General features: G+C 56.5%; 2 protein-coding genes across 54 annotated transcripts; both read left to right on the forward strand.

Annotated features, from left to right (window-relative positions):
• The first annotated feature begins 662 nt into the window (after nt 1-662).
• LAMB2 (laminin subunit beta 2) lies at nt 663-12486 on the forward strand. Of its 4 annotated transcripts, XM_008523952.2 has the most exons (33): nt 663-810; nt 898-983; nt 1101-1273; nt 1365-1500; nt 1582-1655; nt 2058-2246; nt 2339-2402; nt 2636-2838; nt 2927-3047; nt 3385-3573; nt 3774-3953; nt 4123-4235; nt 4510-4589; nt 4679-4811; nt 5008-5166; nt 5244-5371; nt 7149-7281; nt 7469-7661; nt 7741-7884; nt 8110-8341; nt 8425-8588; nt 8670-8894; nt 8983-9200; nt 9299-9395; nt 9485-9857; nt 9955-10139; nt 10213-10454; nt 10533-10881; nt 11215-11422; nt 11500-11641; nt 11724-11900; nt 11992-12151; nt 12237-12486. In XM_008523952.2, exons 1-33 carry the CDS (start codon nt 707-709, stop codon nt 12371-12373), a joined length of 5511 nt encoding a protein of 1836 aa, XP_008522174.2. In that variant the 5' UTR covers nt 663-706; the 3' UTR covers nt 12374-12486. The 4 variants fall into 4 exon arrangements, with proteins under 4 accessions (XP_008522174.2, XP_070431432.1, XP_070431433.1 ...); XM_070575331.1 differs by lacking the exon at nt 8670-8894; XM_070575332.1 differs by lacking the exon at nt 1101-1273 and having other exon boundaries at nt 707-810.
• A 137-nt stretch (nt 12487-12623) lies between these two features.
• Nucleotides 12624-25494, forward strand: USP19 (ubiquitin specific peptidase 19). 50 transcript variants are annotated; one of them, XM_008523939.2, is made up of 28 exons: nt 12624-12830; nt 14276-14535; nt 14801-14839; nt 15011-15139; nt 15226-15359; nt 15433-15735; nt 15851-16010; nt 16195-16351; nt 16451-16522; nt 16637-16752; nt 16853-17073; nt 17158-17353; nt 17437-17570; nt 17680-17838; nt 17923-18033; nt 18535-18645; nt 18727-18828; nt 19591-19731; nt 19824-19942; nt 21506-21643; nt 21742-22055; nt 22164-22274; nt 22363-22579; nt 22663-22815; nt 22916-23076; nt 23158-23336; nt 23727-23780; nt 24358-25494. In XM_008523939.2, the coding sequence occupies exons 2-28, from the start codon at nt 14412-14414 to the stop codon at nt 24583-24585; spliced, it is 4083 nt and encodes a 1360-aa protein (XP_008522161.2). In that variant the 5' UTR covers nt 12624-12830; nt 14276-14411; the 3' UTR covers nt 24586-25494. The 50 variants fall into 50 exon arrangements, with proteins under 50 accessions (XP_008522161.2, XP_070431448.1, XP_070431442.1 ...); XM_070575347.1 differs by having other exon boundaries at nt 21742-22031; XM_070575341.1 differs by having other exon boundaries at nt 16859-17073.
• Nucleotides 25495-25705: the final 211 nt, after the last annotated feature.

Consider the following 25705-nt stretch of genomic DNA (forward strand, 5'->3'; position numbering starts at 1 on the left):
CTGTGCATTCCAAGCCAGGGCTCAGGCTCTCCTGGCAGGCCAGAAGGTCCGGAGTGGATAAATAACCACAAGATCTGGATTCAGTCAGTTTCTCCCGTCTGTGGTTGGCAGTCCAGCACCCATATTCATCTCAGGAAACTGAGACAGCACTTCTCGTGCCTACTTGCTGTAGTGACTAGGGGAGGCAGAGACTGCTGGAGTGGTACCTCTGAGAAGGGATGGCCTTTCCCCATCTCTCCCCCTACTCCTATCTTGTCTTGTCCCTCCAGCCAGGCCGTCATCTGTCCTAAGGCTTCCTACATCCCTGAATAGGGAAGCTTGATGCCCCTGTGTGCCCCCTCCCACCTCCATGCTGATGCCTGGGACTGAACAGCCTAGTTGATGGTGACTTCCACAGCACCCACAACGCTGGGGAGAAAGGCTAGGTTCCATGGGCCTTTGGAGGTCCCAAAGATCAGACTCCTCTCCTTTGCTCATGCCATGCTCCCCACTTGATGCTCCCCCTGAAAATGATGGCCTAAAGCCCCAAACCCTCTACCTTCCCCTGGCTCTCCACAGGTCTAGGCACGGGGGCATAATAAAGATTTGCAGGTGAGCCGGCGTGTGTCTGGTTTCTAGAGTGAAGATCATTTCCAGAGAGGTGGGGAGGATTTCTGCACAGTGTTGCGTTCCTGCCTGAAATCCGCTCCATGGTTTCCTTCCTGCCATGCTTCCCAACTTTGCTCTAAGTCGCTGGACTCTGCTAGTGGAGGGACCGCCCAACGGACAGAGGGCAGAGTGGGGAATCAGCCAAGAACCCACACGGGCAGGGTCAGCACAGGACCCCCTGGACAGAGGTGGGTGGGCGCAGGCCCCAGACCTCTCATCCCCCCTCATCCTAATTCTCTTCCTCTTCAGGATGGAGCGGGCCTCAGGGGAACGAGGGAGGGACTGGCGGGGACAGCCTGCGCCCTGGGAGCTACGACTGGGCCTGCTGCTGAGCGGTGAGAGGGCCTAATGAAGGCCTGGGGGTTGCGGGATGTGATGGTGGGTCCTAGGGTAGCTGCCCCTGGTTCTACCGGGTGGGAGTGCAGCAGAACCAGCTGACCCACTGTTCCCAGTGCTGGCCACCGCCCTGGCCCAGGCTCTGGCCCCGGATGTGCCAGGCTGTTCGCGGGGAAGCTGCTACCCCGCCACAGGTGACCTGCTGGTGGGCCGAGCTGACAGACTGACCGCCTCATCCACCTGTGGTTTGCATGGCCCCCAGCCCTACTGCATCGTCAGTCACCTGCAGGTGCGGCTGGGGGTGGGGGTGGGCTCTGGGTCATGGTGGGGCTGGCACTGGCTGAGACACTGACCCTGACCCTCATCCTGACCCAACCCAGGACGAAAAGAAGTGCTTTCTGTGTGATTCCCGGCGCCCCTTCTCTGCTCGAGACAACCCAAACAGCCATCGCATCCAGAATGTAGTTACCAGCTTCGCACCACAGCGCAGAGCAGCCTGGTGGCAGTCAGAGAATGGTGAGGCTGTGGGTGGGGCATGGGGTGATCAGGGCTGCCCACCAGTAGCCTCAAGTCCCTGACCTCTGACTCCTGCTCCAGGTGTCCCCGTGGTCACCATCCAGCTGGACTTGGAGGCTGAGTTCCATTTCACGCACCTCATTATGACTTTCAAGGTACCCGCATGTCTGGGAACCTGCTTGAATCACCCTGCTAGGCTCCCCATTGCCCCTGAACAGAGTCCCAGCTCCTCAGCCCAGCCTCCCTGAGCTCATATGCTATGCTCTGGCCGCATGAGAGGCTCCTTCATCTCCCACTCCTTCCGTTGCTTTCCGCCTCCAAGCCTTTGCACATGTTGCCCCAATCCTGGGCTGGGTCAGGTGCTGCCTCCCTGGGCCTCATGACCCCTGAGCTTCCCCAGTAGAGGTGGCTACCCTTCCCTGATCATTGCTTGGCTCCCACTGGTCACCCCCACCTGTCCATTAGCTGTTTGAGGGCAGCCCCCTACTGGGGCTCTTGGTGAGCCCTGGCTAGACTTGGGTCCTGGTGCCTGCTGATTAGCCATGCCCCTCACTCAGACATTTCGGCCTGCTGCCATGCTGGTGGAGCGCTCAGCAGACTTTGGACGCACCTGGCATGTGTACCGATATTTCTCCTATGACTGTGGGGCTGACTTCCCAGGAGTTCCACTGGCCCCCCCACGGCACTGGGATGACGTAGTTTGTGAGTCCCGCTACTCAGAGATTGAGCCATCCACTGAAGGCGAGGTGAGGGCTGGGATCTGGGCTTGGGGCAGAAAGCGGGGAATGATGGGACTGAGGCAGGGTCCAGTGTCTCTAATGACTCCATGCATCTCCAGGTCATCTATCGTGTGCTGGACCCTGCCATCCCTATCCCAGACCCCTACAGTTCACGGATCCAGAGTGAGTATTCCACCCTTTGAGCTTGGCGGAGTCCCAGCATCCAGCTGATGACTATTTGGGGCCTCAGTAGCTATTTTGGGTGCTTCCTGGGGCAGGTGCCAAGTCCACTTTAGCTCGTATTGCAGTAGACAGGAGGTCTCCCAAGGTGACCTTGGCAGCTGCAGCCCCTGGGTGGCATGGGGCAGCAAGAACCTGCCTGGCCAGCTGGCCCCCAACCCTTTCCCCCTACTTAGACCTGCTGAAGATCACCAACCTACGGGTGAACCTGACACGGCTACACACGCTGGGGGACAACCTGCTTGACCCACGACGGGAGATCCGTGAGAAGTACTATTATGCCCTCTACGAGCTGGTTGTGCGTGGCAACTGCTTCTGCTACGGACATGCCTCACAGTGTGCACCCGCCCCAGGAGCACCAGCGCACGCTGAGGGCATGGTGAGGGGCTTCAAATGGCAGGAGTAGGGCTGGGGGCAGGGGCAGGCATGGCTGGACATGCTGACCACTTGCCTGCCCACACTTCTAGGTTCATGGGGCCTGCATCTGCAAACACAACACTCGTGGCCTCAACTGTGAGCAGTGTCAGGATTTCTATCATGATTTGCCCTGGCATCCAGCCGAGGATGGCCACAGTCATGCCTGCAGAAGTGAGTGACACCCTGGTCCCATAGTCCCAGAATTCTGCAGCCTGGCTGTGGCCTTGGTAGAACCTAGAGCTGGCTGGCCAAGCCCCTAACACTCAGGCTGTGTCCAAAGGGAATCCAGGACTTGATGCCTCTGGGAACCCTTCAACCTTCCTCTACAATCTGCTCTGGGTAGGGACCTAGTATGATGCTGAAGCCTTAAAGTCCCTGAGCCCCCACCCACAAATTCTGGCCTGTGGTAGAGACCACCTAAGGTGGCACTGGGGCCCCCTACACCCCTTACCCTCAGGACATGGTGCCTAAAGTGGCGTTTGCCCTGCCCTTGCCCCTCTCCCCCAAGAGTGTGAGTGCCATGGGCATGCCCACAGCTGCCACTTCGACATGGCCATATACCTGGCATCTGGCAATGTGAGTGGAGGTGTGTGTGATGGATGTCAGCACAACACAGCTGGGCACCACTGTGAGCTCTGCCGACCCTTCTTCTACCGTGACCCAACCAAGGATCTGCGGGACCCGGCCGTGTGCCGCTGTAAGGCTGGGATTGGGCATGGGAGAGGGAAGGCTGGGCCTGGGGTAGCAGCTGGGAGCCAGATTGCTGGCCAAGTTGCAGGGATTTAGGATGGGAGGTGTAGGTTGGAGCCAGAATGGGAATCCATGGTGGGGGCTTGAGAGATGACTGGTGCTGGGCTAGTTGGGGTGGGGTGACCCTGTACTTCTTTTTGCCTTCAGCTTGTGATTGTGACCCCATGGGTTCCCAAGACGGTGGTCGCTGTGATCCCCATGATGATCCTCCACTGGGGCTGGTTTCGGGCCAGTGTCGCTGCAAAGAACATGTGGTGGGCTCTCGCTGTCAACAATGCCGTGATGGCTTCTTTGGGCTCAGTGCCAGTGACCCTGTAGGCTGCCGGCGTATGTGCTTCCTGACCTAACTCCTGTGCTGACCTCGTACTCTTTTTTTTTTTTTTAATTATTTTATTGAGGTCATATTGGCTTATAACCTGACCTCTTACTCTTGACCCAACTGAAGATGGGCACTGCCACAGCTCCCCAAAGTGCTAATGGGTCTCCTTCCCTGCAGGGTGTCAGTGTGATGCACGGGGTACAGTGCCTGGGGGCACCCCTTGTGACCCCAACAGTGGAACCTGTTTCTGCAAGCGTCTAGTGACTGGACATGGCTGTAACCGCTGCCTGGTACGAATGGAGGGGGCTGGGGTTCTGGGATCCTACACTTATCCTCAGAGCCCAGGGACAGGGGGTGGTGTCCATGCTCCAGTGGGTGGGTGCTGAGAACTTAGGGTCCAGTCCTGGCTGAGAGGCCTCAGGTCTGGGAGGCCGAGGGTGAGAACCGGTGGTCTCAGGGCCATGTTTTCACTAAGGGGTGGTAGAAACTGAGAACCATCATTGGATTCCCTGCTGGGTGGCAAGGAGGTCTGTTTCCGGCCCCCAGCAACCTCCTTTCCCCTAGCCTGGCCACTGGGGCCTGAGCCACGACCTGCTCGGCTGCCGTCCGTGTGACTGCGACGTGGGTGGTGCCTTGGATCCCCAGTGAGTGCTGTATAGGGGGCCCCAGAAGGGATGGGAAGAGATCTTGGGCAGCATAGGGGGTCCTTCTTGAGTAACTATGCACTTTCCAGGTGCAATGAGGCAACAGGTCAGTGCCGCTGCCGCCAGCACATGGTAGGGCGACGCTGTGAGCAGGTGCAGCCTGGCTACTTCCGGCCCTTCCTTGACCACCTAACTTGGGAGGCTGAGGATGTTCAAGGGCAGGTAGGGGGGCAGTGTTGGAGGCCAGGGCACGGGTGTGACTATGCCTAGAGAGGCAGGGTTATAGGAGGTGCCTTGCATGTGGGAGTGTCTGGCCTTGGGCAAGGCCTCAGTTGGAGAGCTGGGGTTTGGGGACAGGCTGTGGCAGAAAAGGCAGCGCCTTGTCTGAGCCCCAACCCCTGGCCACGTTGCCTCCCAGGTGCTTGATGTGGTGGAGCGCCTGGTGATCCCTGGGGGAGCTCCATCTTGGACAGGCCTGGGCTTTGTTAGGCTGCGGGAAGGCCAAGCACTGGAGTTCCTGGTGGCCTCTGTGCCAAGAGCCATGGACTACGACCTGCTGCTGCGCTTGGAGCCCCAGGTCAGAACCTGTGACACCTAACCCAGAGCTGAACCTCTGGGTGTGGGAGCATTTTCTCCATCATCCTATTACCCCAGGTCCCTGAGCAATGGGCAGAGATGGAACTGACTGTGCAGCGCCCAGGGCCTGTGTCTGCCCACAGCCTGTGTGGGCATGTGCTGCCCAAGGATGACTACATCCCTGGGACCCTGCAATCAGACACCAGGTGAGGGCACTAATGGTAGCACCCACAATGGTAGGGGAATGTGGGTCAACCCTAAGGTCCCTGCAGGGCACTTGGAAGACCCTACTACTCATTCATTTTTTCCTTCCTTTAAGGGCCTTCTCCTGAGTGCTGTTTGCAGGTGCTCTTGGTCATGGCACTGGTCAGAGGAAGGAATTGCACAGAAAAAGCCCTGCTCTCTTAGGGGTCTAAGTTCTGGAGACCAAGGCAGGAATTAATAGGAAACCATCCAGCGTCACTATAGGGAGTGCCCATGGAGGGAAGGGAGGGAATCAGAGCACTCTCAGAAGGGATGTGACTGGTCTGATTAGTGTTTGATTACATTTTGGGTAGTATTTGTTTTATATGTCTTTGTTTATCATTTTACTTCTTTTTTAGCTTTTCATCATGTAAATCTTCAAACATACACAGAAATAGAGAGAATAGCATAATGAACTTGGCTGTACCCATTACAGACATTTTGCTAACTGTGACTTGTGTTTAACAAAGATCCTTCTAGTCGCTAAGTGGAGAGTAGACTTAAAGGGGCCAAGGTGGAAGCTGGAAGATCTGCTGGAGGCTATTGAGTTGGCTGAGTGATAGTGGGTTGGACTGAGGTGTAGCAATAGAGGTGGTCAGAAGAGAGAGGTTCCAGAGGGTTCTAGTGGTCGAGCTAATGGCCTAGATATATAGAAAAGTGAGAGAAAGTGGAAAGGTGACTAGGGTTTTTGGCTGCGGCATCGGGATGGGAGTGGGGCTCTACTGAGATGGAGACATAGGGAGGAGCAGTTCTGAGATGCTTAGACATTGGGGAGAAGGCCAGTGGGTGGTTGGATTTCTGTGTCTGGAATTACTGGGAGGGCTCAAGTTGGACATATAAATTTGGAACTTGTCACTAAAGAGGTGGGTCTAGATGAAATGACCAGAGAAAGGAAGGAGGACCAGAACCAAGCTTCAGGGTGCTCCAGCGTTAGAGGCCAGTAGAGGAGGAGGAGCTGGGGGGTGGGGAAAATCAGGAGTGTAGACAGGGTCCCAGAAGCTAAGAGAAGAGTGTCTCAGGAAGGAAGGTGCACTGATCTCATTGCATGCTGCTGAATGCTGGAGCAGATAAGAATATAGAATTTTCTGCTCGGTTTGGCTATATGGAGGTCATTGGTGACTTTGGCACCAGTTGGCTCTAGGACATGTTGGGGAAGAAGTTCCACTGGAGTGGGAGGCTAGAGAGTGAAGGCAGTGACTACAGTCAAATTTTAGGAATTTGTTAGGCAGGAGAGCAAAGACAAGGCAGTAGCTAGGAAGAGACTTAAAGGACTAAGGGAAGAATTTCTTTTTGGGGGGGTAAAAGAATCCTAGTATGGTTTTGCAGGCTGATGGGAATGACCTAGGAGAGAGGGAGAGATGGGGAAGGTGATGCAGTCTTGGGGAAGAGGAGCAGAGGTTGGAGGTTGAAGGTCGAGGTTGGAGGAAGTGTGAAGAAGTCGTTGAAGAAAAATTGGCAAGTATTTGTGCCAAGTAAATGTTGTGGGGTTGCAAGGTTGTATGGAGTGTTTTCAGTGAGACTGAACTACTTAGGTGTATGATTTCAGTTAGGCATGTTTATGGGAATCTTCTGTACAGATTCTCTGTCAGGTTGTTTAGCTGTCTGTTGGCCTGGCCCAGTCCAGCCCTAGTCTCTTTCTTGGCCGATAGTTTGGTTGCTATGTGTGGTGAGTGGAGGAAGCCCAGAATGATGAGTATGGGGATCTTGGATAACCCCCATACCTGTCCTCACCTCCCCCAGGTACATGGTGCTTCCCAGACCTGTCTGCCTTGAGCCTGGCAACTCCTACAAGCTGCATCTGAAGCTGGTGCGAACAGGAGGAAGTGCCCAGCCTGATGCCCCCTACTCTGGACCCAGCCTGCTCATTGACTCGGTGAACAGCCCCCTCTCCCCACAGCAACCAAGGTGGCAGGGCCTGTGGGATGGGATCTGTAATGGTGGCTGGATAGGAGGGGTCTGTGACAGAAGAGGCAGGCCCATGACAGTGCTAAGCTAAGAACTCTGGAAGTGCCAATATGGTCCTGAGTCTGAACCTCACTCTTCCTTGCTCATCTCTTCAGCTGGTGCTGCTGCCCCGTGTTCTTGTGCTGGAGATGTTTAGTGCGGGTGATGCTGCTGCCCTAGAGCGCCGTGCCACCTTTGAACGCTACCGCTGCCATGAGGAGGGTCTGCTGCCCAGCAAGACTCTTCCCTCTGAGGCCTGTGCTCCGCTCCTCATCAGCCTGTCCACCCTGCTCTACAACGGTGCTCTGCGTGAGTGTCTGTGATGTGGGTTGGTGGAGCAGAGGTGTGGAGGCCTAGGCTGACTTGGCCATATCCCCGCTCTCCACAGCCTGTCAGTGTGACCCCCAGGGCTCACTGAGTTCTGAGTGCAACCCCCATGGTGGCCAGTGCCTGTGCAAACCTGCAGTGGTTGGGCGCCGCTGTGACCTCTGTGCCCCTGGCTACTATGGCTTTGGCCCCACAGGCTGTCAAGGTATTTTCCTGTCCCTTCTTCCCTCTGATTCTTCTCCTTCCTCCTCACTAATGTTCTCCCTCCTCCCTTGGTTCTGCTTTTTCTTTCCTTTAACTCTGTGTTGGACCCTATACTCTCAGCCCTGGGTCACTTTAAGTTTTCTTCCATTCCCTGACCTTCCTACCCTGATCTCACACAGATTCCCCTCAAACCCCCTCCCTGGCTCAGCCTCTGCTTTGTCCCCAGCCTGCCAATGCAGCCCTGAAGGGGCGCTCAGCAGCCTGTGTGAAGGGACCAGTGGGCAATGCCCCTGCCGACCTGGTGCCTTTGGGCTTCGCTGCGACCGCTGCCAGCGTGGCCAGTGGGGATTCCCTAGCTGCCAGCCATGTGTCTGTAATGGGCATGCAGACGAATGTGACACCCACACAGGCACTTGCCTAGGCTGCCGTGATCACACAGGGGGTGAGCACTGTGAAAGGTGAGCTTGGAGCAGCTATGAGTGGGTTGGTGGGTGGGCAGCTTGCTCAGGGATGACACATCTCTTCCTGCCACCCCCTGCAGGTGTATTGCTGGCTTCTATGGGGACCCTCGGCTGCCATATGGGGGCCAGTGCCGGCCCTGTCCCTGCCCTGAAGGCCCCGGGAGCCGGCAGCACTTTGCCACTTCTTGCCATCAGGACGGGTACTCCCAGCAGATCGTGTGCCACTGCAGGGCAGGCTACACAGGTAAGTGGGTAAGGTGCAGGTATGGGATCAGGGTGGGGCAGCTGGGCTGAGCGCTCACGCCTTCCTCCTGACTGTGGGCAGGGCTACGGTGTGAAGCTTGTGCCCCTGGCCACTTTGGGGACCCATCAAGGCCAGGTGGCCGGTGCCAACCATGTGAGTGCAGTGGGAACATTGACCCCATGGACCCTGATGCCTGTGACCCCCACACGGGGCAATGCCTGCGCTGCTTACACCACACAGAGGGGCCACACTGTGCCCATTGCAAGCCTGGCTTCCATGGGCAGGCTGCCCGGCAGAGCTGTCACCGTGAGTGTGGGTATGGGAGGGGAAGGCTGGAGTGGGGCTCCATTGCTCTGGCTCCCCTTGATTGGTGTGCTCATCTTGGCTGGCACAGGCTGTACCTGCAACCTGCTGGGCACAGATCCCCAACAGTGCCCATCCACTGACCGATGCAACTGTGACCCAAGCAGTGGGCAGTGCCCTTGCCTCCCCAATGTCCAGGGCCCTAGCTGTGACCGCTGTGCCCCCAACTTCTGGAACCTTGCCAGTGGCCATGGCTGCCAGCCCTGTGCCTGCCACCCAAGCCGAGCCAGAGGCCCCACCTGCAATGAGGTATGGAATCCTCCTGTGGATCCCCTTGGTGGATGGGGCCCACCGTCTGCCTTAAGCCTCTGATTGAGGCTCTGACCTTTGTCCTGTTTCCACTCCAGTTCACAGGGCAGTGCCACTGCCGTGCTGGCTTTGGTGGGCGAACCTGTTCTGAGTGCCAAGAGCTCCACTGGGGAGACCCTGGGTTGCAGTGCCGTGGTGAGGGGGTCAGCAGAGTCAGGGTGGATGCGACACTTCCCAGGATGCTCCGCTGGCACCCTAACTCTGTGGTCTGTCCTTTCTTGCAGCCTGTGATTGTGACCCTCGTGGAATAGACACACCTCAGTGTCACCGCTCCACAGGTCACTGTAGCTGCCGCCCAGGCATGTCTGGTGTGCGCTGTGACCAGTGTGCCCGTGGCTTCTCAGGTGTCTTTCCTGCCTGCCACCCCTGCCATGCATGCTTCGGGGACTGGGACCGTGTGGTACAGGACTTGGCTGCCCGTACACGGCGCCTGGAGCAGCGGGCACAGGAGCTGCAGCAGACGGGTGTGCTGGGTGCCTTTGAGAGAAGCTTCTGGCACATGCAAGAGAAGCTGGGCACTGTGCAGGGGATTGTGGGTGCCCGCAACACCTCGGCTGCCTCCACTGCGCAGTTTCTGGAGGCCACAGAGGAGTTGCGGTGAGGATGGGCCTGAGGATACATGGTGGAATGGGGCACAGGCCCAATGGATCAGGGCTGAAACCTCTATCAACACCTCGCCCCCTCACTGGTGCAGGCGTGAAATTGGGGAGGCCACTGAGCACCTGACCCAGCTGGAGGCAGAGCTAACAGATGTGCAGGATGAGAACTTCAATGCCAACCATGCACTAAGCAGTCTGGAGAGAGATGGGCTTGCACTTAATCTTACACTGCGGCAGCTGGATCAGCATCTGGACCTGCTCAAACATTCAAACTTCCTGGGTGAGTTGTTGGCTGACTAGGCAGTTGGAACAGGGTTGATCTTCAGCTGACTGCCTGCCTCTGCCCAACTTAGGTGCCTATGACAGCATCCGCCATGCCCACAGCCTGTCTGCAGAGGCAGAACGTCGTGCCAACACATCGGCCCTGACAGTGCCCAGCCCCGTGAGCAACTCAGCAGGCATTCGGCACAGGACAGAAGTGCTGATGGGTGCCCAGAGAGAGGACTTCAACCGCAAATACATGGCCAACCAGCAGGCATTGGGCAAGCTCTCTGCCCGTACCCACACCCTGAGCCTGACAAACATCAATGAACTGGTGAGGCACAAGCACGGGATGGGACATGTGGGTGTGGCTGTTCCTTCATAGGGTCCTGACTTGTTCTGTGTGTGACAGGTATGTGGGCCCCCAGGGGATGCACCCTGTGCTACAAGCCCTTGTGGGGGTGCCGGCTGTCGGGACGAGGATGGGCAGCCCCGCTGCGGGGGCCTCAGCTGCAACGGGGCAGCCGCCATGGCAGACCTGGCACTGGGTCGGGCCCGGCACACACAGGCAGAGCTGCAGCGGGCACTGGCAGAAGGTGGTGGCATCCTCAGCCAGGTGGCTGAGACCCGTCGGCAGGCAGGCGAGGCACAGCAGCAGGCCCAGGCGGCCCTGGATAAGGCTAATGCTTCCAGGGGACAGGTGGAGCAGGCCAACCAGGAACTGCGGGAACTTATCCAGAGTGTGAAGGACTTCCTCAGCCGTGAGCCTACCGTGTGGCCCAGGCCACGTGGTTGTTTCCCCTGTGTCTGTGTTCATACTTGTGTCCCTGGGTTACCCTACTTGGGTCAGGGCCTGCATTGAACCTGTGTTTATGACCCCATGTCTGGTCCCTGAGCATTGCCCCTATGTGGTCCCCAAGTCTGTGACCCTGAGTCTGTGCCCCATGTATAGTTCCTTTCCTTGTGGTTACATCCTTATGCTTATTAGCAAACCCATATTCCATGTGTGGTCCCTGAGTCCATACCCCAAGGTTGTGTCCCCATGCCCATGGTGAAGAATCTGTGTCCCTAAGCCCTTGTCTGTGTCCCCATAGAGGAGGGGGCTGATCCCGATAGCATTGAGATGGTGGCCACAAGAGTACTAGAGCTCTCCATCCCAGCATCACCTGAGCAGATCCAGCACCTGGCAGGCGCAATTGCAGAGCGGGTCCGGAGTCTGGCAGATGTGGACACGATCTTGGCGCGTACTGTGGGAGATGTGCGTCGGGCAGAGCAGCTACTGCAGGATGCACGTCGGGCACGGTCTGACCCTGACCCTGGGCCCCATCCTTGACACCTGGTCCTGATACTTGCAGGCCCTGATTTCCTCTGTTCCCCAGGAGCCGGGCTGAGGGTGAGAAACAGAAGGCAGAGACAGTACAGGCGGCACTGGAAGAGGCCCAGCGGGCACAAGGTGCTGCTCAGGGTGCCATCCAGGGGGCAGTGGTTGACACACAGGACACGGAGCAGACCCTGCACCAGGTGAGATCCCTCTGGGACATCAGTGGGGCAATGTTATGGGCATGCCCCATAGACCTGTTTAACCTTGGCCCACCCATGGCAGGTACAGGAGAGGATGGCAGGTGCAGAGCAGGCACTGAGTTCTGCAGGTGAGCGGGCTCAGCAATTGGATGGTCTTTTGGAGGCTCTCAAATTGAAACGAGCAGGGAATAGCCTGGCAGCCTCTAGCGCTGAAGAGACAGCAGGCAGTGCCCAGGGTCGTGCCCGAGAGGCTGAGCAGGTGGGTTGAGGCATAGCCAGCTGGAGGGGGTTGGGGGAGCTGAGCCTCCGCTGGGTGACCTCTACATCCTGACTGCCCTCTACATCCGCAGCTGCTGCAGGGTCCACTAGGCGACCAGTATCAGACAGTGAGGGCCCTGGCTGAGCGCAAGGCCCAGGGTGTGCTGGCTGCGCAGGCGCGGGCAGAGCAACTGAGGGATGAGGCTCGGGGCTTGTTGCAGGCCGCTCAGGACAAACTGCAGCGGCTGCAAGGTGAGGATCCAGGTGGGTGGGCGCCAGAGATGTGGGATGTGGAATGTGGGAGTGGGGCCCTTTAACGGAGACCTACTCTTCTTAGAGCTGGAGGGCACTTATGAGGAGAATGAGCGGGCGCTGGAGGGCAAAGCGGCCCAGCTGGATGGACTGGAGGCCAGAATGCGCAGCGTGCTTCAAGCCATCAACTTGCAAGTCCAGATCTACAACACCTGCCAGTGACCCCTGCCCAAGGCCTAACCCAGTCCCCAGCCCCGCCCCGCACGCGTTACTGCCTATGCATGGAACAGTTCCCAGGCTGGCAAAGTCCCCAATAAACCGGTGTGAACCCCTAAGGTGGTCTCTCGACTCCTGATTTGGGGGGGGCGGAGCGTCTGGGAAAACCTCGAGGGGCCACGAAGAGAGTTCCGGCAAGGCCAAGACACCGGAGCCCCGCCTCCTCCGTTCGGACCCGCCCCGGAGCCACTTGCCCGCTCCCGCCGGAAGTGCGTCACCCGCTCGGCGCTCAGCCATCCGTGTCTGTAACTAGAAGTCGAAACAAAACAAGCGGCTGAGGCGGTGGCGGCGGCGCCGGGACGGGGGAGGGGCGCGCCGGAACCGGAACCGACCTGACGCCGGAACCGGAACCGAGAGCGGGTTGCCAGGGCCCGAAGAGGGCTGGTGGCAGCGGCCTCGCTCGGTGAGTGGTACTGGCATCTATTCGCCTGTCCGCCCGGAGCGGGGAGGCCGCGACGCGGGCCCAGAGTGGCCTGTTCAAGGTCACGGGCCGTGCCAGCCTCGACCCTTCAAGCCCCGAGGCGTGTCGCGCCCACCGATGCAGGCGGGGCCGTTACGCTACGCCGGAGGCCAGCCTCCCGCCTCGGAGAGGGCTGGCGGCGATTGAGGGCGGCTTCCTGCAGGAGGTGGTGGCGCGCCCAAGGTTCAGAGGCTGAAGCTGGGTCGCATCCTGGCAGGGGCGCTGGTCTGTGGTCAGTAACCCCGCGCGGCAGTATTAGGCCGGTCTAGATGTCCCGGGAAGATGAGGGAGGGACGCGAACTGCGACCTTAGATGGGGCCTGGGTGCAAAGAGGCGGAGGGTGTCCGCCCCTCAGCTCTGGACCTGTCGTCATTAAAGATCCAGCTCACCAGTCCCACATCTGACCCATAGAAGGATATCTCCATGCCGCCCCCGCTCGACACACACCCCCCTGGGGAACGCAGACTAGTCGCTCTCTGTCCTGCTACTGTCTCAGGCCAAGTCCGTGGGTTCATCCCGACCCTTATCTCAGTTTTGAGACCTTTATTTTGGATGGAGAAACAGCCCAGAATCCACTGGTGCATCTGTGGGAAACTGGGTTGAGGGTCTCTGGCGCAGAGCTGATGATGTGTGTTTCGGTCTCAAACTGGATGTCCTCCCTGCCTTGGCTCTTGCACAGGGTTGCTGCTGAAAGGGTAATATGACATCTGGATACCCTTTTTGCCCCAGCTTTCGCAGGCCTCTCTCTGGGACAGCAGCTGGAGAGAGGAATCTCTCTTGAGATGTAGGAAATAAAACCAAGCAGGTTTTATTGCATGGGAGCAGATTCAGAGGAGGATGGGAGCTGATAGGCGGCAGATGGGGCACCTTAACCCCAGTACCTTGTCTGGGCAGTGGTAGCACCTGGGCCGGGCCTGTTTTCAGCCACAGAGCCTGGTCCTCCTGCTGCTTGATTGTCTCCTCCTTTCCTGTCTTCCTCCTCCACCTCCTGCTTCTCAGGTGGTGACTAAGCAGCCTGTGAGAGTGAAGGAAAAGTGAGCACTCTGCACAGAGCGCCACTCCTGCGGGCTGGAGCCATGGCTCCTTTCCAGATTGGTGGAGGAGCCTGGTCCCAGGCCATGGCTGCCTTGACCTGGCACCTCCTTAGTGAGGCTTACATCTTTGTGAGTCTGTATGGCAGGCATCTAGGAGGCTCGATCAGAAATGGGTGCTGCTACTTGCATTATTTATTCCCCCTTCAAAATAGTCTGAGAGTGTCCAGGCTACATTAGGTGGTGGAGAGATATTGCCCTGTAGGGTTAGGAGTATCCCCCATTGCCAAGCCCTGGCTGGTAACCAAGGAACAAATTGTTGGGCCTTGGTAGTGATCACTGGTCCCTTCTTGTTAGGTTGTTGGTTCTTTGCTGGAGAATTTGACCACAGAGAGTTGCCAAGATAGCTGGGCCAGGAAGAAAGCGCCGTAGCCCTGACCCAGACGCCGTTGCCGATCCCGGGGCATTCTGGCTGTCGACCAAGAGGCTCAAGATGTCTGGCGGGGCCAGTGCCACAGGCCCGAGGAGAGGGCCTCCAGGACTGGAGGAGGCCACCAGTAAGAAGAAGCAAAAGGATCGAGCAAACCAGGAGAGCAAGAATGGAGATCCTAGGAGAGGTGGTAGTGGCCTTCCCAGACTACTTATGGCCTTTCTCTCCTCCCTTCCTGTTGAACGTATCGATTGGGGTTGGGAAATGAATTTTTTGCTGTTCCTTCTGTCCTGGTCTGATGCTGAGAGAAAGACCCATGTCAGGCTTTGTAGAGCCTCAGCTTTGAGGTCTGGGTACTTGGCTGAGATCCTGAAGATGGTGCTGGGTGGGGTGGTGGCGTCTTGAAGGTTGCCTCCCCATCATCATTTCCCTGTTCTTTCCTTTGTTGTCAGGGTCAGCGTCCACTCCTCGGGAGGAGCAGACCAAAGAGGGTAAGTAATGAACAGGCATTTTGTGTGGTAGAGTGCTAGGGGAGAGGAAGGGGCACTGGGGGTGTAGAACTCATCTGGAGCAGTCCTGTTAGGTCTGGGTTTCTGGTACCTACTTATCCCCATCTGAAGTTCATGGAGATGCTCACAATCTCTTTGGCACTCCCCCTACAGAGTTGTTGCTCGATTGGAGGCAGAGTGCAGATGAAGTGATTGTCAAGCTGCGTGTGGGAGCGGGTCCCTTGCGGCTAGAGGAGGTAGATGCTGCTTTCACAGACACAGACTGTGTGGTGCGGCTTCCAGGTGCGCCCATCTGCCCTGAGCCCAGCAGTATATTTGAATTCTCTGATATCCCCCACCCCAGCTTATTGTTCCCACTCTGTCTCCAGGTGGTCGGCAGTGGGGTGGTGTTTTCTACGCTGAGATAGAAAGTTCTTGCACCAAAGTACAGGCCCGCAAAGGTGGTCTCCTGCAGCTGGCGCTGCCCAAGAAGGTGCCTCTGCTCACATGGCCCTCTCTCCTGGTAAGTTCCAGAGCAGGGTAGGGTAGGGATACTCAGTGTAGTTGACAGTGCTTGACTGCTGTATCTTTGGCAGAAGAAACCTCTAGGGACCCAGGAGTTGGTGTCAGAGCTGCGGTGCCAGGAGAATGGGCAGGAGCCATCTCCCATTGCCCTGGAGCCAGGCCCTGAGCCCCGCCGGGCTAAGCAGGAGGCCCGGAACCAGAAGCGGGCCCAGGGCCGTGGTGAGGTAGGCGCGGGGGCTGGCCCTGGGGCCCAAGCAGGGCCCAGTGCCAAGAGGGCTGTGCATCTCCGCAGAGGACCAGAAGGGGAGGGGTCCAGAGATGGTCCTGGACCCCAAGGCGATGCCCCCTCCTTCCTGGCTGAGCCGGCCCCCCAGGTGAGAGTGTAGTATCTGTGTAGGAGTTGGGAGATGGGGGGAAGGGTGTGGATTACAGTGGGGGGCCACCTGCCAGACCCAGGGCTGATCCTGCCCACGATCTCGTCATAAATAGGCTGAAGCTGAGGAACAGCTCCGGGTACCACCACTGAACCCCCAGACCTGCCTCCTGGGCTCAGAGGAGAATCTAGCACTTTTGGCAGGAGAGAAGGCTGTATCCCTCAGGAATGACCCAGTTTCCACCGGCGTGGCCCGGAGCAGAGACCCTGAGAAAGGTGACCGTTCCAAAGAAGAGATGGCAGTGGCAGCAGATGCTGCAGCCTTGGTGGATGGTAAAAGTGGGGCTGACAGGGCAGGCAGAGCCCGGGGTTGTGTTGCAAGGTTGGTTGATAGGTAGGGAGTAGAACAGCAACAGGCTGAAACCTCTTGGAGTGTCACTGAGCTGTGGTCTCAATGTAGATCCCGAGTCCATGGTGAACCTGGCATTTGTCAAGAATGACTCGTATGAGAAGGGGCCAGACTCAGTGGTGGTGCATGTGTACGTGAAGGAAATCCGCAGGGACACTTCTCGAGTGCTTTTCCGCGAACAGGACTTCACGCTTATTTTCCAGACCAGGTGGGTGAGTGGGCAGGAGACGGGGCAGACCGTGTGCTTCAGGCAGGACAGTGTGTCTCATGCTCTTCCTCCTGCCATGCCCCTGCTCTGCCTCTGCAGAGATGGAAACTTCCTGAGACTGCACCCAGGCTGTGGGCCCCACACCATCTTCCGTTGGCAGGTGAAGCTCAGGTGGGTGGTGCCCAGCCCAGCCACTGTGCCCCCAACCCTGGGCTCCATCTCCCTGGCCTGTCTTAGTCTGACATCTACTCCACCTGAGTTTCTGAGTTCAGTCTTTTTCCGCAGGAACCTGATTGAGCCAGAGCAGTGCACCTTCTGCTTCACAGCCTCTCGCATTGATATTTGCCTCCGTAAGCGGCAGAGTCAGCGCTGGGGGGGCCTGGAGGCTCCAGCTGCACGAGGTCTGCACACGAGCTCCCTTCATTGCCCAGCCCACGTGACTGGACCCCCACCCCTGCCGCATGCTGCTAACCACCAGCCCCCTCATTCCCCCTTTTTAAGGTGCAGTGGGTGGTGCAAAGGTTGCCGTGCCGACAGGCCCAACTCCTCTGGATTCAACCCCACCGGGAGGTGCCCCCCACCCCCTGACAGGCCAGGAGGAAACCCGGGCTGTGGAGAAGGAGAAACCCAAGTCTCGCTCTGAGGACACAGGGCTGGATGGTGTGGCAGCCCGCACCCCCATGGAGCATGTAGCCCCAAAGCCAGAGCCACACCTGGCCTCGGTGAGAATCTTGGGGTGGAGAGGGCCAAGGTTGGAGGCTGGAGAGCCTCAGGGCTGCCCTTTCATGCCCTGCTTGCTCCCACAGCCCAAGCCCACATGTATGGTGCCTCCAATGCCCCATAGCCCTGTGAGTGGAGATAGTGTAGAGGAAGAGGAAGAGGAAGAGAAGAAGGTGTGTTTGCCGGGTTTCACTGGCCTTGTCAATCTAGGCAATACCTGCTTCATGAACAGTGTCATTCAGTCTCTGTCTAATACTCGGGAGCTCCGGGACTTCTTCCATGGTGAGAGCAGGGTCTGGAGCCCGGGGCCATGGGCATAGGGGATGCCTTCCCTTGCTCACACCTCTACTTGGCTATTGTCCTAGACCGCTCCTTTGAGGCTGAGATCAACTACAACAACCCTCTTGGAACTGGTGGGCGTCTGGCCATTGGCTTTGCCGTGCTGCTCCGGGCACTGTGGAAGGGCACCCACCATGCCTTCCAGCCTTCCAAGTTGAAGGTGATCTGTGGCCACTCCCACCTTTGGCTGGAGAGGGTGGGGAGGGCCAGCCAGCTGGGTGCACAGTGGGTGCTGGGGCTCCCTCCTCATACCTTGCCCCTGCATCCAGGCCATTGTGGCGAGCAAAGCCAGCCAGTTCACAGGCTATGCACAGCATGATGCCCAGGAGTTCATGGCTTTCCTGCTGGATGGGCTGCACGAGGACCTGAACCGCATTCAGAACAAGCCCTACACGGAGACTGTGGACTCAGATGGGCGGCCTGATGAGGTCAGGGTTTGGGGCGGGGGCTGGCCTGTCTCATGCACATCCTAGTTCCCAGGTCTCTTCAATCCTCACCACTCTCCCCCTCAGGTGGTGGCTGAGGAAGCATGGCAGCGGCACAAGATGAGGAATGACTCTTTCATCGTGGACCTATTTCAGGGCCAGTATAAGTCGAAGCTGGTGTGCCCTGTGTGTGCCAAGGTGTGATGGGTTCCCCCAGAGAGAGACCCGCTAGCTTGGCCTAGCTAGTCTGGTCAAATTTAAGTCAGAGGCATGTGCATCTTTAGGTGCTACAGGGCAAGGCTTGGGCAAAGAAGCTGACAGGGAGGCTTAGGCTCCTATGTGGGTTGCAGAAGTCAGGTTGGGTAGGCTTCCTGGCTGAGGTAAAAGTGATGTTTCAGCTCAAAGACAGCTGTATGGTGGGGCAAGGGTACAGGTAAGATTGGAAAGGCACATGGAGTACAAGTGAAGGGCACATCGGTGAAGTGGCTAGGCTAAGCAGGACCTCCCGTACCAGCGAGACTGATTGTTCTCTCCTGGTGGCCCTCCTTTGGTCTATGTAGTGTTCTTAACTCTGAGAGTCTTCTGGTTGGCTGTGAGGCCCTGAGAGCCATTTGAGGGCCTGGATTGGGTGCTCTGGCCATGAGCATTCTGCCTTGCCACTCCCTGTGCAGTCACCCATTGCCACCTGTGCATCCTCAGGTCTCCATCACTTTTGACCCATTTCTGTACCTACCGGTGCCCTTGCCACAGAAGCAAAAGGTTCTCCCTGTCTTCTATTTTGCCCGGGAGCCCCACAGCAAGCCCATCAAGGTAAGGAGTAAGTATCTATTTCTGGGCTATCCCAGACACTGTGGTCCACCTCCTCCATGGACTCTACTCTTGTCACCACAGTTCCTAGTGAGCATCAGCAAGGAGAACTCCAGTGCAAGTGAAGTGTTGGACTCTATCTCTCAGAGTGTCCACGTGAAGCCTGAGAACCTGCGTCTGACTGAGGTGTGTCTGTTCTTCCCCAAGCTCTTACGCACATGGACACATGTAATCACAGCTTGCAGACATGCATGTACAGTCATTGGTATCTGAAAGTGATGTTTCATGTTTCACATGAATGCTCATGTGATTGCATAAAAACAGGTGGTGTGCTATTGGTTGGGGCATGGTTGAAACCAGGCATTTGGGCTGTGCAACAGAGGTGCCCTCAGTTCCCAGTCATCATAAGGGTTTAATCCCCCTTTTGGTGGTGGCCCCCAACTGTTTTTCCCTCTTCGAACAAGGAGCTTGAGCTGCAGGACTATCCTTCCACTAGCTATGGTGGTTCTTCCCTCCTGCTGCTCCCTCATATTATCCCAGATCTGTGTGCTGGTCTTCCCCAAAGGTTCCTAGCTTCCAGCCTGGCAGTGCCCTTTCCCTCAGGATAGAAGTGGGGAGGATCCTCCTTGAATGTGACCCCTCCATGAAAACTGTTGCCATCTCAGCAGGGCCCCACTAGTTGATAGCAGGATAGAGGCCCTCAGTGTGGAGAGCTGGTGCGGTTGATACCTCCCCCGCTCCTGGTCTTTCAGGCTCTGATGCACTAGGCTTGTTATTCCATTGGGCACTGAGGCTGGTGCCAGCAGAGACAAATGCTTTTTTGGGGCCACAATCCCCACCCCTACCCCGATAGACCCAATATCAGGGCCAAGCCTTCTCCTTGTGCTCTGGGGCAGGGTTAGGGAAAGGCTTGTCCTTACATAGGATTTGTCTGTTCTCTGTCCCCAGGTGATTAAGAATCGCTTTCACCGTGTGTTCTTGCCCTCCCACTCACTGGACACTGTGTCCCCATCTGATGTGCTCCTCTGCTTTGAGCTCCTATCCCCAGAGTTGGCTAAGGAGCGGGTGGTGGTGCTAGAGGTGCAGCAGGTGAGTGGGGGCCAACCTCATGGCACATGGCTCTGCTTGGGGGTGGCATTCTTACCTGGCCTAGCCTTGCTGAGCCAGACAACTCACCCTAGCGCCCCCAGGTGCCCAGCATCCCCATCTCCAAGTGTGCAGCCTGCCAGCGGAAGCAGCAGTCAGAGGATGAGAAGCTGAAGCGCTGTACCCGGTGTTACCGCGTGGGCTACTGCAACCAGTGAGGAGCCCCCTGGTCTCCCCCATACCTCTTCTCCATCTCCCACTTGCCACCCTACCTCCCTTCCACGTAAAGGCACATATGTTTTTGTTTTTGTTTTTGTTTTAATTAAGATTATGATAGTTAACAACCTTGTGAAATTACCATTGTACATCATTATTAGTCATGTTATGGGTACACCACTTCACCCCTAGTGCCCTCCCCCTACCCCCCCTTTCCCCTGGTGACCACCGATCAGTTCTCTTTGTCTATTTGTTAACTACCACCTATGAGTGGAGTCATACAGAGTTCGTCTTTCTCTGTCTGGCTTATTTCACTCAACATAATACCCTCAAGGTCTGTCCATGTTGTTGTGAATGGGACGACTTTGTCCTTTTTTATGGCTGAGTAGTATTCCACTGTATATATATACCATATCTTCTTTATCCAATCATCAGTTGCTGGGCACTTAGGTTGGTTCCATGACTTGGCTATTGTGCATAATGCTGCAATGAACATAGGGGTGCATGGGACTTTTGGAATTGCTGATTTCAGGTTCTTAGGATAGATACCCAGTAGTGGGATGACTGGGTCATAAGGTATTTCTATTTTTAACTTTTTGAGAAATCTCCATACTGTTTTCCATAGTGGCTGCACCAGTTTGCATTCCCACCAACAGTGTATGAGGGTTCCTTTTTCTCCACAGCCTCTCCAACATGTGTCACTCTTGGTTTTGGATATTTTTGCCATTCTAACAGATGTAAGGTGATATCTTAGTGTAGTTTTGATTTGCATTTCCCTGATGATTAGTGATGATGAGCATCTTTTCATGTGTCTATTGGCCATCCTTGTATCTTCTTTGGAGAAATGTCTGTTCATGTCCCCTGCCCATTTTGTGATTAGGTTGTTTGATTTTTTGTTGTTGAGCTGTGTGAGTTCTTTATATATTATGGAGATTAACCCTTTGTCGGATAAATAGCTTGTAAATATTTTTTCCCAATTAGTGGGCTGTTTTTTTGTTTCAATCCTGTTTTCCCTTGCCTTGAAGAAGCTCTTTAGTCTGCTGAAGTCCCATTTGTTTATTCTTTCTATTGTTTCCCTCGTCTGAGGGATTATGGTGTCTGAAAAGATTCTTTTGAAGCTGATGTCAAAGAGAGTACTGCCTATATTCTCTTCTAGAAGACTTATTGTTTCAGGCCTAATCTTTAGGTCTTTGATCCATTTTGAGTTTATTTTAGTGAATGGTGAAAAAGAATGGTCGATTTTCATTCTTTTACCTGTGGCTGTCCAGTTTTCCCAGCATCATTTATTGAAGAGACTTTCTTTTCTCCATTGTAGGCCCTCAGCTCCTTTGTCGAAGATTAGCTGTCCATAGATGTGTGGTTTTATCTCTGGGCTTTCAATTCTGTTCCATTGATCTGGAAGGCACATATGTTTTAAGCTTTTGATCTGCTGTCCCACTCTGTCAGACTCTCGGGGAGGCAGGGCTGGCATACCCAGTTCCCAGGGCCAGAGGTTAGACCCCAATGTAGAGTCATAGGAGGTTGGACTAAAGTCCTATTCTTACCTCCTGCTTTCTTCAAGGCTCTGCCAGAAAACTCATTGGCCTGATCACAAGGGCCTCTGCCGTCCTGAGAACATTGGCTACCCATTCCTTGTCAGTGTACCTGCCTCACGCCTCACTTATGCCCGTCTTGCTCAGCTGCTAGAGGGCTATGCCCGGTAAGTACCCAGTGGTTGGATTAGAGTTAGGGTAGGTGGGGGGCAGACGTGCCTGATGGACTTGTTGAGATTCTTACTTGGCTTACTCCTATTGCCAGGTTCTCTGTGAGTGTATTCCAGCCACCCTTCCAGCCTGGCCGCATGGCCTTGGAGTCTCAGGGCCCTGGTTGCACCACACTGCTCTCCACTAGCTCCCTGGAGGCTGGAGACAGTGAGAGGGACCCCGTTCAGCTGCCTGAGCTCCAGTTGGTGACCCCTGTGGCTGAGGGGGACACAGGGGTCCCCCGGGCATGGGCAGCCCCTGACCGGGGCCCTGTGCCCAGCATGAGTGGAGTTTCTTCTGAGATGCTGGCCAGTGGGCCCGTTGAAGTTGGCTCCTTGCCTGCTGGTGAGAGGGTATCCCGGCCTGAAGGTAATAAGAGTCCGGTGAAAGGCTCTGGAGCTGGGGTAGGGGAGGTTGGAGGAAGCTTGTTTAGGCCCTGGTAGGCAGGGGAGCTCTGATTATCATGTTCTCTCACAGCTGCTGTGCCTGGGTACCAACACCCTAGTGAAGCAATGAATGCCCACACGCCCCAGTTCTTTATCTATAAAATTGATGCGTCCAACCGAGAGCAGCGGCTAGAAGACAAAGGTGTCTGAGGCTGTGGGTGGAAGCCATGGGGTGGGTTGGATTGGCTGCTCTCAACAGCTGCATGACTTCTCTCCCTGCCCATCTCCAGGAGATACGCCATTAGAGCTGGGTGATGACTGCAGCCTGGCTCTAGTCTGGCGGAACAATGAACGCCTGCAGGAGTTCGTATTGGTGGCCTCCAAGGAGCTGGAATGTGCTGAGGATCCAGGCTCTGCTGGTGAGGCTGCCCGCGCTGGCCACTTCACTCTGGACCAGTGCCTGAACCTCTTCACGCGGCCTGAGGTGCTGGCACCTGAGGAAGCTTGGTGAGGACAGGACAACAGGTAGGTAGTGGGGCAGGGTGGAGTAGAGATCTACTGGTCTTGACCCCACCTCTGTCCTGCCTCAGGTACTGCCCACAGTGTAAACAACACCGCGAGGCCTCCAAGCAGCTATTGCTGTGGCGCCTGCCAAATGTGCTCATCGTGCAGCTGAAGCGCTTCTCCTTTCGTAGTTTCATATGGCGTGACAAGATCAATGACTTGGTGGAGTTCCCTGTTCGGTGAGCAATGGGCATAGTGACTGTAGGCAAAGCATGGGGGCCAAGGTAGGCATCTTGGACACCCATTGACTGTTTTACCTCTCTCTGGCTGGGACCACAGGAACCTGGACCTGAGTAAGTTCTGCATTGGTCAGAAAGAGGAGCAGCTACCCAGCTATGACCTCTATGCTGTCATCAACCATTATGGAGGCATGATTGGTGGCCACTACACCGCCTGTGCACGCTTGCCCAATGATCGCAGCAGCCAGCGCAGCGACGTGGGTGAGGGCACACTCAGCCAGCAAGATAGGTGGTAGGGGTGGTGGTGCAGGTTATGTTCACACTCTTCTCACCTCACTATAGGCTGGCGCTTGTTTGATGACAGCACGGTGACAACAGTAGATGAGAGCCAGGTTGTGACGCGTTATGCCTATGTCCTCTTCTACCGTCGGCGGAACTCTCCTGTGGAGAGGCCCGCCCGGGCAGGTCACTCTGAGCACCACCCAGACCTAGGCCCTGCAGCCGAAGCTGCTGCCAGCCAGGTGAGGCATCGAGGAGGCTTTGCAGACTAGTGGGGCCCGATTCACAGAAGGGAGGGTGTGGGACACAGCTTCCTCTCTTCCAGCCATAGGCTCCTGGAGCCTTGGGATTCATGAGAGTTGCAGACAGGGTTCCCTTATGACAAAGGCTTAGTCAGAGAGATCCCCATGTTACAGGAACACTTACAAAGGTGCATGTATACCAACATGCTGCCGTTGGCATGCACATAAGCATCTACTTGGCACAGGCCAAGCAGCTGCTCCAAACCTCACTCGGTACGGTGCCATGAACAGACTGTACCTAACGCTCTCCAGCTTTCCTCTGCACATTCCCCCCATGCCAGTCCACAGACCCTCACTTGTGATCGTCCCTGTGTTCTGATGTGCACTCAGGTCAGGGCCTATTCAGGCTGTCCACGGCCTAGGGTGGCCGTCACCCTCTCTGAGGTGAGCATTTGTCCCTGCCAAGCCTTTGGGGTCTTCTATCTCTTTTACTGACATGGGGTGCCATAGGTCTGGTTGGTGGGTACAGCTGCATCTCTTTTCTGGACTGGCCTCCTCCTTGCTGTCCTCTCCTCCCTTGAGCCCTCTGGGCTCAGACTTACAGAAATCCCTGCAGAAGACAGTGGTCAGGATCTGGATGTGGGTGGGAGGGAGCCAGGAGATTACTCTGAGTTTGGCAGCTCTATCCTCCATGAGTCAGTCCCCTCTGTGGGAGGCCTGGGCAAAAAAACTGACTAGCTAACCTCCTACCCCTCCATGGGAAGCTGCATGTTGATTGGGAAGCTTCTTGAGGAGGCCAAAATGCTTTTTAGATTTGCCCACCCTGGTGCTCTCAGTCTAGACAACCCTGCGAATGGCCCACTTGTCCCCTGCCTTCCCACCTCCCTGTTGCTTGATCTGGGACTTAGGGGGTTAGCTCCATTCACCTTGGGTGGGACTGTCATGGCCACGGGTCTCAGGGACACTGGGTTCCCCATCCCCCCCACCCCTGGGTGCTGATGGCCGTTTCCACACACCATAGGCTTCCCGGATTTGGCAGGAGCTGGAGGCCGAGGAGGAGCCAGTACCTGAGGGGCCTGCGCCCCTGGGTCCCTGGGGGCCCCAAGACTGGGTGGGCCCCCCGCCACGTGGCCCTACCACACCAGACGAGGGCTGCCTCCGGTACTTTGTTCTGGGCACCGTGGCAGCTTTGGTGGCCCTCGTGCTCAACGTGTTCTATCCTCTGGTATCCCAGAGTCGCTGGAGATGAGCTCACCTGCAGGCAGCTGCTGTGAGGCCACCTGCCTGCCTGCCAGGCCATGCCTGCGTCTGTGGTGGGGACCACTCTGGGCTTGGGCCTCAGTATGTGCATCTGGGAGGAGAGGGTGGGGACTGTGGCTCCTGCAGGGGCAGAACATCCTAGGGTGGGTATCCGTCCAGCTGTCTGTCCGTTTGTCCTGCTGCTCTGACCCTTGGCTTGGGGCTTAGCCCTGCCTAAGCAGCTTCCTGTATTTAAAGTGTTAATAAAGCGAGACTGTTCAGGCCCAATCTCGTCTCTCTGTCTCAACGCCGCTGCTATCTGCGCCTGCCCTGGGGCCCTCCCTTGGGTGCCGGGGCTCCAAGCCAGCACCCCCGGGATGCCAGGCGGCATACTGGGCAGCCCCCAACCCCTGTCCTCATATTCTGTTGCAGGGACTAGGCCCTGGCCAGGCCCCCGAGGTGGCCCCCACGCGGACAGCCCCTGAACGCTTCGCCCCCCCTGTGGACCGCCCAGCCCCCACCTACAGCAACATGGAGGAGGTCGATTAGCAGGTCCCTGGCAGGTGGGGGGACTGGGTTTCGGGGATCCCCTACAGAGGGTCAGCTGTTTGCTGCTTCTCCTTTTCTAACCCAGAGGACACTGGCTTCATCAATGGAGAATTGTGGGGTGTGATTTGATGGTGGGAACCTCATAGGTTGGGACCTCTTGTCAACTTGACCCTCCCAACCAGTGGGTCTTGGCTTCTCCAGCCACCCCCAGTTCCGCGTGATTTGATTCTCAGTTGTATCTTCAATTCTTTCTGACTCGCATTATAAACCTTATAATTTTATTCTACAAATTGTAATTTTTTTTTTTTGCATTTTGGAAGTGATTGCTGCTGTTTAAATATATTTTAAAAATAAATGATAAATAAGCAGACTTAGTGACTATGATGTACCAGGTGCTGCAGCTGCCTTCCTTCCCTGTCATCTGGGCGGGGGGCGGTGTGTGTGTGTTCATTCGAGGAGAAATGGTGGGGTCCCAACTCAGGCACTGTGGGTCATGAAGCCCCTAGTGCCCTCAGGCCTCTCTCAGGCCTGCCTGCTGCCCTTTGATTCCACTGGTGTTGGGTGATTTATTGGCAATGATT

This window comes from Equus przewalskii, chromosome 15 (genome assembly GCF_037783145.1).
Source record: "Equus przewalskii isolate Varuska chromosome 15, EquPr2, whole genome shotgun sequence".
In the NCBI taxonomy this organism is placed as follows: Eukaryota; Metazoa; Chordata; class Mammalia; order Perissodactyla; family Equidae; genus Equus; species Equus przewalskii.